At 55.7% G+C, this 12,792-nt stretch overlaps 1 protein-coding gene across 1 annotated transcript in view; it reads right to left on the reverse strand.

Annotated features, from left to right (window-relative positions):
- Window positions 1-1,603: 1,603 nt before the first annotated feature.
- The window catches only part of LOC130580894 (neuronal PAS domain-containing protein 3-like), a 13,966-nt gene continuing 2,777 nt past the window's right edge, over window positions 1,604-12,792 (reverse strand). Inside the window, 10 exon segments of the mRNA XM_057378676.1 lie at window positions 1,604-1,713; window positions 1,716-3,247; window positions 3,594-3,735; window positions 4,013-4,122; window positions 4,422-4,618; window positions 4,756-4,880; window positions 4,997-5,096; window positions 5,671-5,760; window positions 7,648-7,763; window positions 12,096-12,283. Coding sequence (XP_057234659.1) covers window positions 1,664-1,713; window positions 1,716-3,247; window positions 3,594-3,735; window positions 4,013-4,122; window positions 4,422-4,618; window positions 4,756-4,880; window positions 4,997-5,096; window positions 5,671-5,760; window positions 7,648-7,763; window positions 12,096-12,283 — 2,650 coding nt within the window. The 3' untranslated portion in view covers window positions 1,604-1,663.

The raw sequence follows: 12,792 nt of genomic DNA on the forward strand, positions 1-12,792 counted from the left end.
TCTCCTCAGCATCTTGCGGCTGCCACCAKCAGCACAAAGAAATCACCGAGCGGAAAATGAGACGCTGCCACCAGAACAGATTTTATCTGCACAGCCTCGAGGTACAGAGAGACCAGRGAGTAGTAACAGAGCACGGGGAAAGAGCTGTCACGGCCCCAAGCAGTAGTGCCCCCACCCCAAACCCCATCTCCTGTAGGAATGGGAGCCCCTGGCACCCCCAGCGCCGATCCAGACGTGCTGAGAGCACAGAGGCTGGTGAGCAGAGTCCATCCTGCTGCTTTTTGGGTCTGGAGCATCGACTTCTTGCTCCATCCCATGTGCTCCTCCAGGCCAATTTGGGGTGGGTGTATGGGTGCATGAGGGGAAGGTGTGAGTATCCCCAGCCACTTTGATCTCTATGCCCCAMTGTTGCAAGCCAGCGTGGTCTCAAATCAGCTCCACGCTCCCCAGTCATTGCTTTTTCTGTGGGTTTCCCTGATGGATCTGTGAGCATTTGCCTCACGKTGAGGAAAAACCCAATTAATTCACATCTTAGGTTACAAAGACAGAGAAGAAAGGGAACTCAACAAGGTGGTTGTGCTGGGCTGAAAGACAACGGTTTGAGGGGCACAAAGTGGGTCTGAAAAGGAGAGGCAGCCAGTGGTCACTGCATCCCTCCCTGCCTTTCCTTCTTATTGCTAGGGCAAATGCACAGGAGGAAACCTCACTGTTCCTCAGCCAGATGACACTCATGGACTGCTTGAAAGGAAGGCAAGGACAAACCCAAGGGGAGCTTGGCTGGACCTTCCTCACCCTGCATCCTAGAAAGGTCACAACCTGTAACCCAACTCTCCTAAATTCCTCAGGAAGGTTGCTGGAGAGCCCAAACCTCTGAGGTGCCTTCACTCCCACCAACTCCATCTCCTGACGAGACCTTTCAATGCTGCTGAGCTTCCCAAAGTGCTCCGTAACACCCCTTTTCCAAAGTGTTTGGGTCATTCTCTGGAGGAGATGGGAGAGTGCAGGAGGGAGAGAGGCTCGGGCAGGCAGAGATGATGCAGGGGATCAAACAAGGGTGGTTCACACACAGGAAATGAGGCAACCCCACTGTGTTTTGTTGAGAACCAGCAGTTCAGTGCTACCTGCTCCTGAGGCAGCAGCTCCAGCTGCAAGAGGCTGCYCCAAGCACATGGATGTGCCAGCATCGTCTTTTCTTGGAGCCCACAAGCCTCACTGGTGGGATCGCTGCATCTCCCTGAAAGACTTGTCACCTATAAAAAAAAAGTCCAAACCACTTCATCTTAGACTGCCTGACAGCACTGGAAGACAAAATCCTGAGAGACCAGGGAGCTCGGGGCACCACTGGCAGGTAGGAGACGACCCACAGCTGCTGGTGGCTTTCCAAGACAGGGCTCCTGGTTCACTGTGAGCCTCAAAGCAGGCTGCCCCCAAAGGACAGTGTGAGTTAGGGTTCTCCACGTGAGCCCCTCAGGTCCTGCAGCCCTCGCACCTCACCTTGAGCTGGACCTCACAGGCACAGAGGGGCCCAGCTGAGAAGGGAACTGACGGGCAGCCAGGACCCTGCCCGGAGCACGGGGGTGCTCCTACACCCACCTTCACAGGGACAGCTGCTGAGCACCTTGAAACTGAGCCTGGTGAGCAGTGGCAGGCTCCATGGGGGTTCTCAGCAGGGCAAGGCAAAGTGCCCGGCTGCTGGGGAAGGGGTGCTTTGGAAGCATCCCTCGGGAAGCTGCTCTCATGCCTGAAGAGGCTGTTCCCATACTGGCACTCGGGCAGCACAATGCAGTCCATCCCGTGGGCACTGGGATCAGGGCTGGAGCCCAGCAGGAGCCCGCTCTGGGGCACTGGCCCTGCCCCATGGCTCCTCGGAGGAGCTGCCCCAGCCTGCGGGARCCACAGCTGGGTGAACCACTTGTCCTCTTGGAGCCCTGCCTGCTGCCCTGCCCAGGAGAAGCAGGGCTCCACGTGGGCTATCGGGGGCTGTTGGGGAAAGCCACCAGCCCCTGGCATATGGCTGGCTCCCATGGGTGCTGATGCTCGTGCAGGGAGAGCAGCCTCCTCAGCACAGAGGTTCCCATCCCCAGAGAACAAGGACTCGTGCAAGCCCTGGGCAGGGCAWGGAACAGACTGGGAGGGGGATGGCAACCACAGCCCGGCCCCKGGGGGGCTCTTGGGGCTGCCAGCTGGCAGGGTTTGGGACTCCATGTGCGTTCCTGCACCTTCCAGCTGTTTTGGAGCTGTGGCCATGCAAGCTGGATTTGCCTGGAGGGGGACATTGTGCCAAGGAGTCACCAATGTGTTTGAGTGCAGGGTGGGTGGASAGCTTGAGCCCACCAGCTGGCAGCCAGGCTGGCTCTGAGCACCAGGAACAGTGTTATCTGTGGGAGCAGAGGGGGTCACTTCTGTCTGAAACGCTTGGTTGAAGTGCTGCAGCACTACAGAGGATTCGCTGCTGGACACAGGGACACCCAGCACAGTCCCTGCCACCCTCCTGGCTGAGTGAAAGGGGTCCTGCTGCTCTGGCTGGGCAGAGCTGCCCTCCAAGCTCACAGAGACTGCAGAGCCCACAGCCCCTGGGCCTCCCGGTRYGCCCTGTGYCCGGGGCTGGGCTGGGAATGCTGACTCCGTTGCCCAGCAATGCTGGAAGTGAGCCACAGCACTGTTTTCCTCCTGGCAGTGRGGGAAGCCCACACTCTTGCCAGTGCCCTCGCTGAGGAGCAGCTGCTCCATGCAGGATGTCACCTTGGTGGCCGGCCTGTTGCCAAGGCCCTGAGCTGGCAGCTGCTCCTCTGCCCCCAAGCTGAGCAGAGCYGCCTCCCACTGCTGCAGCTCTGTGCTGTCCATCCTGAGGCTCTGGCAGGCRTTCCCACCCACCTCGCCCCTCTCAAAGAGGGTTTCGATGACCACCAGGAGGGAGTTGCTGTCCTCCTTGGCACTGCTGATGTCCTCACTGTGGCTCAGCCCATCGGGCTCAGGCAGGAAACCTGGCAAGGAGAGCTGGGGCACGTTATCAGTGTGGGAGCTGTATATGGATGCATCCTGCTTCATCATGGCCCCAAGGAGAGAGTTGGGGTCCACCGAGCGCTGCTCCGGGCTGGGGTTTGCTCGTGTCTGCAGCTCCTCCTTGGCTTGGAAAGAGTGCAAGACCCCAGGAAGGTCATTCCCATACAACACTGCTTCCCCCGTGGCAAAGCTGAAAGGCAGCTGCAGGTTCCTCTTCCGGAGATGTTCCTCCCCTTCTTCGTTCCTTTGGTGTGGAGGCAAAAAGAGATGGAAACAGTGAGCAACTCCTCCAAGCCAGGCAAAATCACCSTTCTGACAGCAAGGGGGGAGCTCCAGCCTGGCCTGGCTTGTCTAGAGGGAAAGGGGGGAGGATTGGGCTAGCTACAGAGGGCTCAGGGGAGCCCACGGAGAGGCCTGCATGGCTCAGGGAAGGGAGCATGGCCACAAGCCCCTCCTCAGAGCCATTTCACTCACCCCACAGGAGGACAAATGCTGCAWATGCTGCCAAGCCCAGCTCCCCTTTGCTCCACCCTGGTGGCCCGGGCAGCCCCCCTGGCCCAGAGCAGGTGAAGAGAGCCAGCAGTACTCACGACAGGGCTCGCTGGCGGGTGATGATGCAGTCGGGCCTGTCCCCTTTGTACACCAGCCGCGCGTTGGCCTGCACCCACACCCAGCTGCCCCTCTTGGTCAGCAGCCGGAGCACCGTCAGCCCGCTCTCCCCCGTCTTCATCACTGCACAGGGACACGAGACAGGTGGAACAGACAGAGCTCCTCCACAGAGCCAGACAAATGACACGTGCAAGATGCCAYGAGGGGCGAGTATCACCTCATGCCTGTGCTGTGGGGCAGGACACGCAGGGTGCTGGCTCCCTCCCAGCTCCCCCAGCTCATCCAGGAGCAAGAGCCTTTATCACAGCTACTCCAGCCCTGGGACAGCAACAGTAGAGCAAGGCCAGAGCCCTGAGGGACCCCACAAACACCCCCACCCCGACAGCCCCCCAGTACTCACTCCTAACGTGGTGCTCCGCGCAGTGCATCATGTCAGCCGCGTGCACAAACTGGTATCCGGACCCCCTCCTGCACAGCTCCATCTCCGTGTATCCCAGCACAACCTTCCCCCTGGAAACAGCACAGGAGCCCASTGACACTGGGGATGGATCCCCGAAAGATGCACCCCACTGGCCACACTCCCACTTTGGGTGGTGCATCCCAGGCTGGGCTGCATCCCCTGCTCCCCAACACCACCTAWAGCACAGCAGAGAAGTGCATGCGCCCAGTTAAGCAGCTCCCTGTGTTACTGGGGAGAAATAAAAGCATCGGGCCATGGGAGCTGGGTCWGAAGATCCTTGTCCCCAGCAGGTCTAGTTTCCTGTTCAGCACCAGGGATTCAGCCATGGGCAAAGCGAGAGATGCCTTACCGGGAATCACAAGCCATGGGAGTGAAATCCAGCTTGTGCTTTGTCTGGAAGATCAGCGTCTTGGTGCGGAGCTCCAGGATGGAGAGAGGCTGCAGGAGCGTCGCAATGGCAAAGAGAGCAACTGGGGACTTGTCTGACTCAGCTGCTGACTTCTGCTGCCCAAGGAGGAGCTTCAGGCGCCCACGGAAATTCAAGGCCTTGCAGGGGATTAGAAAATGTGGGTGTGAAGCAAACAGGGCGGTGGGAACTGGCCGTGCTCTGATCCCTGCGGGACACAAGTGGCTCTGGGGGCAGAGGAGAAGCAAACGGGTGTCCCAGCATGGGGCTGCATTACCAGGAACCCCGAAGAGTTGTCCAGCAGGCAGCGGAAGCGGCAGGTGAAGCTCCTCTCTGCGAAGGATTGCTTCTCAGCATGGACMTGCTGGGGGCTGGACAGCGGCGGCTGCTCAGGGGGAAATGCTGGCAAATCAATGGGAAAAGGAAGCTTTCCAARCTGTGCTGCACACCCTGAGCTCACRGCTCAGGCCCCTYCGGTGAGCCCCCAGTGTTCCCACAGGGATCACCCTGGCACTCACTGTCAGCGGCGAGCGGCGGGGCCCTGTGCAGCTGGCGGCGGAAGGCGGYCCTGTCGTCTGCGTGGATCAGCTCRTACACGCTCTGGTAGATGAGATCCGACTGCAACGACACAAGGGAACAGTGGCCACTCCTGGGCAGCCTGGCAGAGGTGTCTGGAGGAGGACATGGYACACGGTGTCCTGTCATGGCCACTAAGAGTGCAGGGATGGAGCSTGAACAACAAGCAAACATCGCAAGCCTTGTGAGCTGCGTGGAGAGCGAGGATCARGAGTGGCTGGTCCTTTTGGGGTGGATCAGAAAGGAGGAAAAGGGAGCAGATAGGGGGTCTACCTGAGGAAATTTGGGAATGACTTAGAGCTTTCTGGAAGCAGTAGAAACAGCAATGTCCAGGTAACCCTGGCTGCTTAGGACTGCCCCAGCATTCCCTCACCATGGCCATGCAGAGCTGTCCCACACTGTCCAGGCTGAGRTTCTCCTGCTGTTGGCTGAAGTTCTGGTGTTACCCAGCCCTTCCAAGGATGTTTCACACTGCCTCTGGCTCTCAGTGCTTACTGGGAAATGCTGAAACTTCAGCTCTTTCCCTGCCATTTGGGAAGTTCTGCTCCCCATCTGCACCTCCTTCCCAAGCTGGGCTGCACCCATCCGTTCCCAGGCAGGAAAACACAGCACTCACCTGGTGGAAGCCCAGGTAGTCCTGCACAGTGGGGGAGATGTAGAAGATGTAGCCATCCCCAGTCACGGCGATGACAAATCCATTGAGTGCCTGAAAGCAGAGGTTCAGCCCAGGGTTACTCTCTCCAGCTTCAATCCAGCTGCTGACACATGAAACCCCCCAGCTGTTCCKTCAGCATTCAGGGACAGGAAGGATCCTTCTTCCTCTACAAGGAGCCCCACAAAGCATGAAAGCACCTGGAAACCGTGCAAGACTCAGTTCTGTGGAGTTTTTTGTTCCCAGCATGAGCAATGATCCAAGCTGGAGTGTCCACTTTCTCCAAAGCCCTCTCACTGCAAGGCAGCAGCTCCTGCATCAGGAGGGACCAGCTCAGGAGAGGTTTGATGGAGGACCTGGACTTGATTTCCTCCTCTCCAGCTGGGAATGGGGGCTCTGCTCTGGACATGATGATCCCTATGGGTCMCTTCCAACTTGAGATATTCTRTGATTCCTGACCATTTCAGGCTGATTTTCCCCAAAAGCAAAGCACTGCACTAGACAATAACTCTTGCCCTCTGCTCTTGACTGCAATGTGTTGAATTTATTAGAGACTAGCAGGAGAGCAATCAGGAAAAGAACACCCTAGATGGAAACCTAGGGTACAAAYCTTGCTTTCTGAAGGACCAGACCCTTCCCTTTGTGTGCTGCAGCCCCCTGAGGGACCCTGAGTCAGAGTTTTCTGCAAATTACAGTATGTGATTAAAATGATCTTCGTGGGGGGGAAACAAAGCCACCAGAGAGCTCAGCTGGGGGATTTCTATCACACTCACACCTCATAAGCTCTCCAGATGCCTTCAATCACCCCACCCCAGCCTGCCAACAGATTGCCATCACATGGTCCAAGTCCAAGCCCCTGGAGGGCTCAAGAGCAGCTCCACGCTGGCACTGCAGCAGCCAGGGCCTCTGTCCTGCCTTTTCAGCTGCTCCTCTGTGACCAAGGCTCTGGCAGGCAGCTGGGASTGAGCCCTGCCTCGATGACTTTGTTCGGTCCACGATTTGCTGCCAAAAGTCACGCTGAGCTCCCAGGAGTCACTGCCTAGCCAAAATCCCACATGGARGCTCCTGCTGGGGGTCTGCTTGCACAGCTCTGCAGGAGCAGGGCTGAARGGACCAAAGGCAGGCTTAAGGAGAGCCAAGCACACATCTGCTGGTGTTTGGAGAGGTGGGAGGACTGAAGGCCCAGAAAAGCTACAGGAGAGCTGGAAAGGCACTTTTTACAAGGGCTGGGAGAGATAGGACTAGGGGTGCTTATGCTGCCAGAGGGCAGGGTTAGATGGGATATTGGAAAKAAATTCTTCCTTCTGAGGGTGGGGAGGCCCTGGCACAGGGTGCCCAGAGAAGCTGTAGCTGCCCTTGGATCCCTGGCAGTGTCCAAGGCCAGGCTGGACAAGGCTCAGAGCACCCTGGGACAATGGGAGGTGTCCCTGCCCATGGCAGGGAGTGGAATGAGGTGACCTTTAAGGCTCCACAACCTACAAACTGCAGCTGGGCTTTTCCCAGGCAGGCTGTGAACTCATCCCTGTGGAACTCATGCCTCAGGTAGGGCAAGGAGTTCCTGCAGGATATTTCATCCTGCAGCTATCACCATTCTCCTCTTGGCATTTGCTAAAAGCAAGGAACCAACCCAGCACCCTGGGAAGTATCAGGGATCAAGCCCTACACCACCATAGGATATCCCTGAACCCCTTGGTTGGGATGGAGCGCGGGTCCGTGACACAATCAAAGGGGCAGCAAACTGTGGTGGAGATGAGAGGGAATGTTGGGAATGGGGATCTGGACCCATCCCAGCAGGATGGTGTCACTCTAGGAATTCAGTGCCTGCAGGATCACAGCAAAGCAGCTCTGGGCAAGGCAGGCTCTCCTCTCGCTCCATAGATGGCACCACAGGCTCCAGAGCTGCTTGGGAAGATCACCAACCACCAAGCCACAGCACCATACCTGGAGCAGCAGCTCCCCCTCAGGAAACAGCTCCCTGTCACCCTGCAGCTCCATCCATCTGTCCCCTCCYGGAGCTCTGGGCTGATCCACACAGCCGCTGGCCTTTGGAGCTGTAGCTGCAAGAGAAAAGGCAAGAAATGAGTGTGARAAGGGCAGGGCAGGAGMCTCCCCCTCCTCCTCCCCACCCCAGGGCTGCTCACACAGATTCCGGATGCCCGTGGACTCGGTGTGGAGGAAGGTGAGACCAGATGGAACTGGCACAGAGCCCATTTATAAAGCCATGCCCAAGGCTTCCTCTGAGAGATTATTACCCTGGCTTGATCACATTTCTGGGAAACCTCACTGCTGCCAGGGCCTGAGGCAGAGATGGAGGGGAGGTGAGAGCTACTGGGCTGCCCAGGCTGGGGAACACCACCCAACACAGCCAGGAGGCTCTGGGACAGAGCCTGGCAGAGCTCGAGCTGCCTTCAAGCCACCCCACCGGGGTGCTGTGTCTGCTATTCTGTCCTTCAGGGTTGAAGGAAGACAGAGGCAAACCCGCCCAAAAGCACCTGAGATGCCATCAAAGCAYCCATATTTGTTTTCTCCCTTCCATGGCTGCTCAGCAGCTGAGTTGGTGGCTGTGGCACTCCCAGTAGCACCTGAGAGCTCCTGGCTGCCAGGACTCGCTGCCATGACCTTCCCCAGGCTGATTCAGGTGCCACCTCATGCCCCAGCACTGGATGCCTTCAAGGCACCACCCCTGGGTGCAGCCACCATCAAACCTGCTGCTGCCCTGCTCATGGGACCTCGAGCCTGACGGGGCTCACGCAGAACCGGTTGTTCAGGGAGCAAGAATGAGGACAGCAGCTCCCGGGGATGGCCCCAGCGTGGTGCTTTATCTGCTGATTATCACGGAAAGAACTCRATCCAAACCCAGCTGCCAGCAAATGTCAGCTCTCAAGGCATGTTTTTGTGCCAGCTCAACAAACAGAAAACACAGAAAAGCTCCAAGCGGCTCCTGTGTAGGAGCCACACSACCTCTGCCACCACCACGAGCCCCTGCAGCTCCCTGAGGTCTGACATAGCTCACATATCCTGTGTGATTCCTGCTTCATCTCAGCCCTGGGTGTCAGATGGTGCTGTGTCCAAAGGGGAAAGATCCTCTGAACATTGGGGAGCCGCAGAAGGTGAGGAAGAACCTCAAACTATCCCAAATCTGACCACACATTTAATTGCCTCAATGGGAGGAGCTCTCGCTTCACCACTGAAAGGTTTTAAAGGTTTTTTTGTTTCTTCCCCGATAACACCAAGTTTGAAGCCAAAACAATTCAGAACCTAAAGAAGTTTCAAGTRAAACTGCTGATCTGGGGCATTTTGCTCTGCAGCAAACCATCACAAAGCAAAAGCATYTTCCCCGATGGATTGGYATGTTTGAATTCAAAACAAATTTGGAGTCAAAGCATCCCTGGGATGTATTTACACCTGGAGCCTGAGTGACAACCAGCCCTCACCCACATAGGTTGTCAGCAGCCAGGCCACAGAYGCAGGTAGGGTCAGGGTAATTAGCTGAAGGTCTTGCACAAGGTAACACAAATAGCAGGGCAGAGGCTGCTGGAAAGCACAAAATGGGTATTTCCTGTTGGATTCTGTGAGCCACAGCAGCTCTGCCTGCAGATGGGAGAGAGCTGGAGACCACATGCTCTCGTGCACCCTCTCAAAAAGCTCACTGCCCTTTTGGAGCTTTGTTCTGGAAGGACTTGTTTCTTTTTGCGATCCCCTGCCAGCCTGCCTCATTTCAATGCTTTAGAGATTTAGAGCCCTTCAAAAGAAATCAAATTTTAAAAGAGAATCTATGTCTCATTTTGAAACTATTACACTCCATGAAGTGCAAATCAAAGCCATATGGGCCAGATGGGATGTTTTTCCTTGGGGATCACAGGGCAATCATGTGAAGAAGCTTTTTCGTTTGGTGTCTCCCTGTTGAATTTCATCTTTCCCAGAGGTCTCACATCCCTTGACCTGGCTGATCTGAGGGCACAGGATGGAAGAGAGCAGAAGCTGTGACTGATGGAGAAGGTGGAGATGCTGCCTGAGCATCTCCAAGGTTTGGGGAGGAAGAAGGGTCTCAGCTCTGTCGGAGATGGAGGCTGCCTCTCCCCTGCTGGGAGTCCACAAGCTTCACCCACGGCAAACACTTGTCTTTGAACAGGCTCCAGAGGTGCCTGGCACCCAAAAACCAGGAGCTCCCAGCTCTTCCAGCAACACCGAGCCATGCACAACCGTTTTCCTCTTGGATCCGATCCCAAACTCTGGCAAATCAGCCCCAACCTTTGCCTCAGCTGTTTCACAAAGGCACGGTGCCAAGCAGAGCAGGCTCACACCATCCAAGCAAAACAGACAAATGCCAAACCCTCCGATTATAAACCTATTAGGAAAAGTCACTCGGCATTTTTTGAGGAGCACAGAAATGCCCTGGGGAGCGCTGGCATCCCCAAGTCCGTGCCAGACTCTCCAACCTGCTGCTGCAAACCTTCATCCCACACAATCCTGCAGGATCTTGCCCAGGGATGGATTTGAGCTCGACTTCTTTCACTGCCTCAGTTACTGCAGGTCCAGACTCCTGCAGCTCTGGCCCACGGTAACAACAAACAATGAGGAGATGAATAAAAAAGCTAATTTAGTGCTGATTGCAGTGAGATTACCCAGTGAGACCTGCTGCCAGCTGGGAAGGGAGCTGGCAAAGGACCTGGTGAGCACTCCTAAGCCAAGCCCCTGCTCCAGCCAGGTTGGCTCGATSGGGAGGTACCTCACTGTTCACTGGGAGCTGTTGAAAATCTCACGTTTTGCCAGACTCTGGAGTGTGGTCTCCTACCATGACAGGGCTTTCCATGGGCTCTTAAAGAGAGTGGGTTAGGTGGGATATTGAGAGGAATTGTTTCTTGTGAGGGTGGGGAGGTCCTGGCACCAGAGAAGCTGGTCCAAGGCCAGGCTAGATGGGGCTTGGAGCACTCTGGGATCGTGGAAGGTGTCCCTGCCATGGCAGGGGTTGGAATGAGATGGCTTTGAGGTGTTTCCAACCCAAAGCAGTCTGGGACTCCGCAATCCTCTCTCTTGCAGAGCTCCTGCTYGGTGTCCTAGGTAGAAGGCATGGCAGCACATTCCCTGATTGCATCCTCTCCACCCCAGAGAGCATTTTAAGYCCCCTTTTCTTGCTCACCCTTGGCAGAGCCACATCTGCAACTGCAGCACCTGCTTCCTTTGTTACAGGAGCCATAGGAAACAAAGCCCAGCACAGCTCTCCAGCTAGCTGGAGCTTTTCCAAGTTAAAAACTTGGAACTCAGCACTAAAACCCATCCTAGCTCTCATGAGATCTCCCTGTGTGCAGCAAGTGGGGCTCCTGTCACAGCCCAGACGAGTTTTTTCCTTGGCCACTCGCTCTCAGAGAGACAGGGATCAGCAAAGTCACTCCACATTTGTCTGGGAGGCTGTCAGACACGGGTCCAAGCAGCAATCTCTGCAAATTGGGTGGCAGACAGGAGCTCAGCACAAGTCTGGCGGCGAGGCTCGCTCCTTGTTTACATGAGTGACARAACCTTCAAAGCGCCTTGAAGGCAGGCTGTGATAGCACCAGAGCTGCCATCACTGCCCAGCAGCACCAAGGCTGGGCCTGATCAGCAAAGCTGGCAGGAGATCAAGCCCTGAGCCCCCTCATTTGTGCTCTTCCTCAGATTTCTCCTCATGCAAGCAGCCAGACAGGATGCAGACAACACAGGGAAGCTGCACTTGATGGCTTGMGAAATGCAGTACAAGAGAAAAAAGGAGCCTCAGGGCATCACCTCACCCCCACTGGTCTGTCAATTGCCTGGAGATAAGGCAATTACCAATCTATCAAAATATCTGCCTCTCTCCTGCCTGGAGATAAGGCTTGGGCTTGCACCATATATAAATAAAATTTATTATATATTCTGTAACTATAACAATGAAGGGTTGAAGGAGAATGGGGAGGGAGGAGGAAGGAATATGGGGTAAATGTGAGAACACAGAATATGGACTGTGTAATATGTATTATATTATGAATTCATATTAGTTAGTTAATTTAAATTTAAGTTGCCATTCCAGTCAGATGAGGGGACATGTTGCTGTTCAACAAGTCACACTATTTTACCCATTTCTCCCTTCTTCACCATGGGCTGTGGTRGGAGTGGGACCCAGGAAGGGTTTTGGATGTAAAGGAGGGGTAGATGGCTGCTAACGAGTTGGAGGAACTTTACAGGAGGTCTCAAACTGCTCCCTYCATCCATGGTGACATTTTTCTGCCGGTATCAACATCCAAGGGCCTGATCCCACAACTCCCAACCATCCTGCCTTTAGGAAGCACAACTTTCCATCCCCAAGCTCGGGGTGGGATGTGAGCTGGGAGGATCAACCCCAAGGGCTTTTCCCCCCTCCCAGCATTGACACTCACCCTTCAGGTAGCTCTTSACCTTCAGGTAGCCCACGGCCAGCCGGAGGATGGAGAGTTTATCCAGCCTGGAGCACACATCCTCGGGRAAGGGCAGCAGCCCTGTCAGCTTGCTCAGCTCCTGGTTCAGCCGCTCCCGGTGCCGCTTGGAGGGGTTGGACTTCACACCCTCAGGGGGYGGCGGTTTGGGGCTGCAAGAGGAGAGGGTCATCAAATGGAGCATCCAAAAATGGAGCAACCAAATGGAGCAAAGGCAAAGCCAGCACGGGCTCTGGTGCAGCCACAGCAGTGAGATGGCAGGGGGCCAAGGGAACCCAAACCCACCAAGGCAGTGTAACTCTGCTATGGCCACCACTGAGACCTGGCAGAGGGAGACACACCAAGAGGGGACACCTATGAGCCACCACAGCATCTCCTGGGATTTTGGTTATGATTTTTCCACTTAAGATTTTTCCACACTCTGCTCCTCTTAGAAATGACAGAATCCCAGAGTGGTTTGGGCTGGAAAGGACCTTAAATCCCATCCCATTTCACCCCCTGTCAYTGGCAGGGACACCTTCCACTGTCCCAAGTTGCTCCAAGCCCCAATGTCCAACCTGGCCTTGAACACTTCCARGGATCCAAGGGCAGCCAMGGGGGGAATGAAATGAGCTTTAAGGTTCCTTCCAAACTGAACCATTCTGAAATTCTATGACTTGGA

The sequence above is a fragment of the Malurus melanocephalus genome, unplaced genomic scaffold (genome assembly GCF_030028575.1).
Source record: "Malurus melanocephalus ecotype Western Australia unplaced genomic scaffold, MMel_1.1 scaffold_369, whole genome shotgun sequence".
NCBI lineage: Eukaryota > Metazoa > Chordata > Aves > Passeriformes > Maluridae > Malurus > Malurus melanocephalus.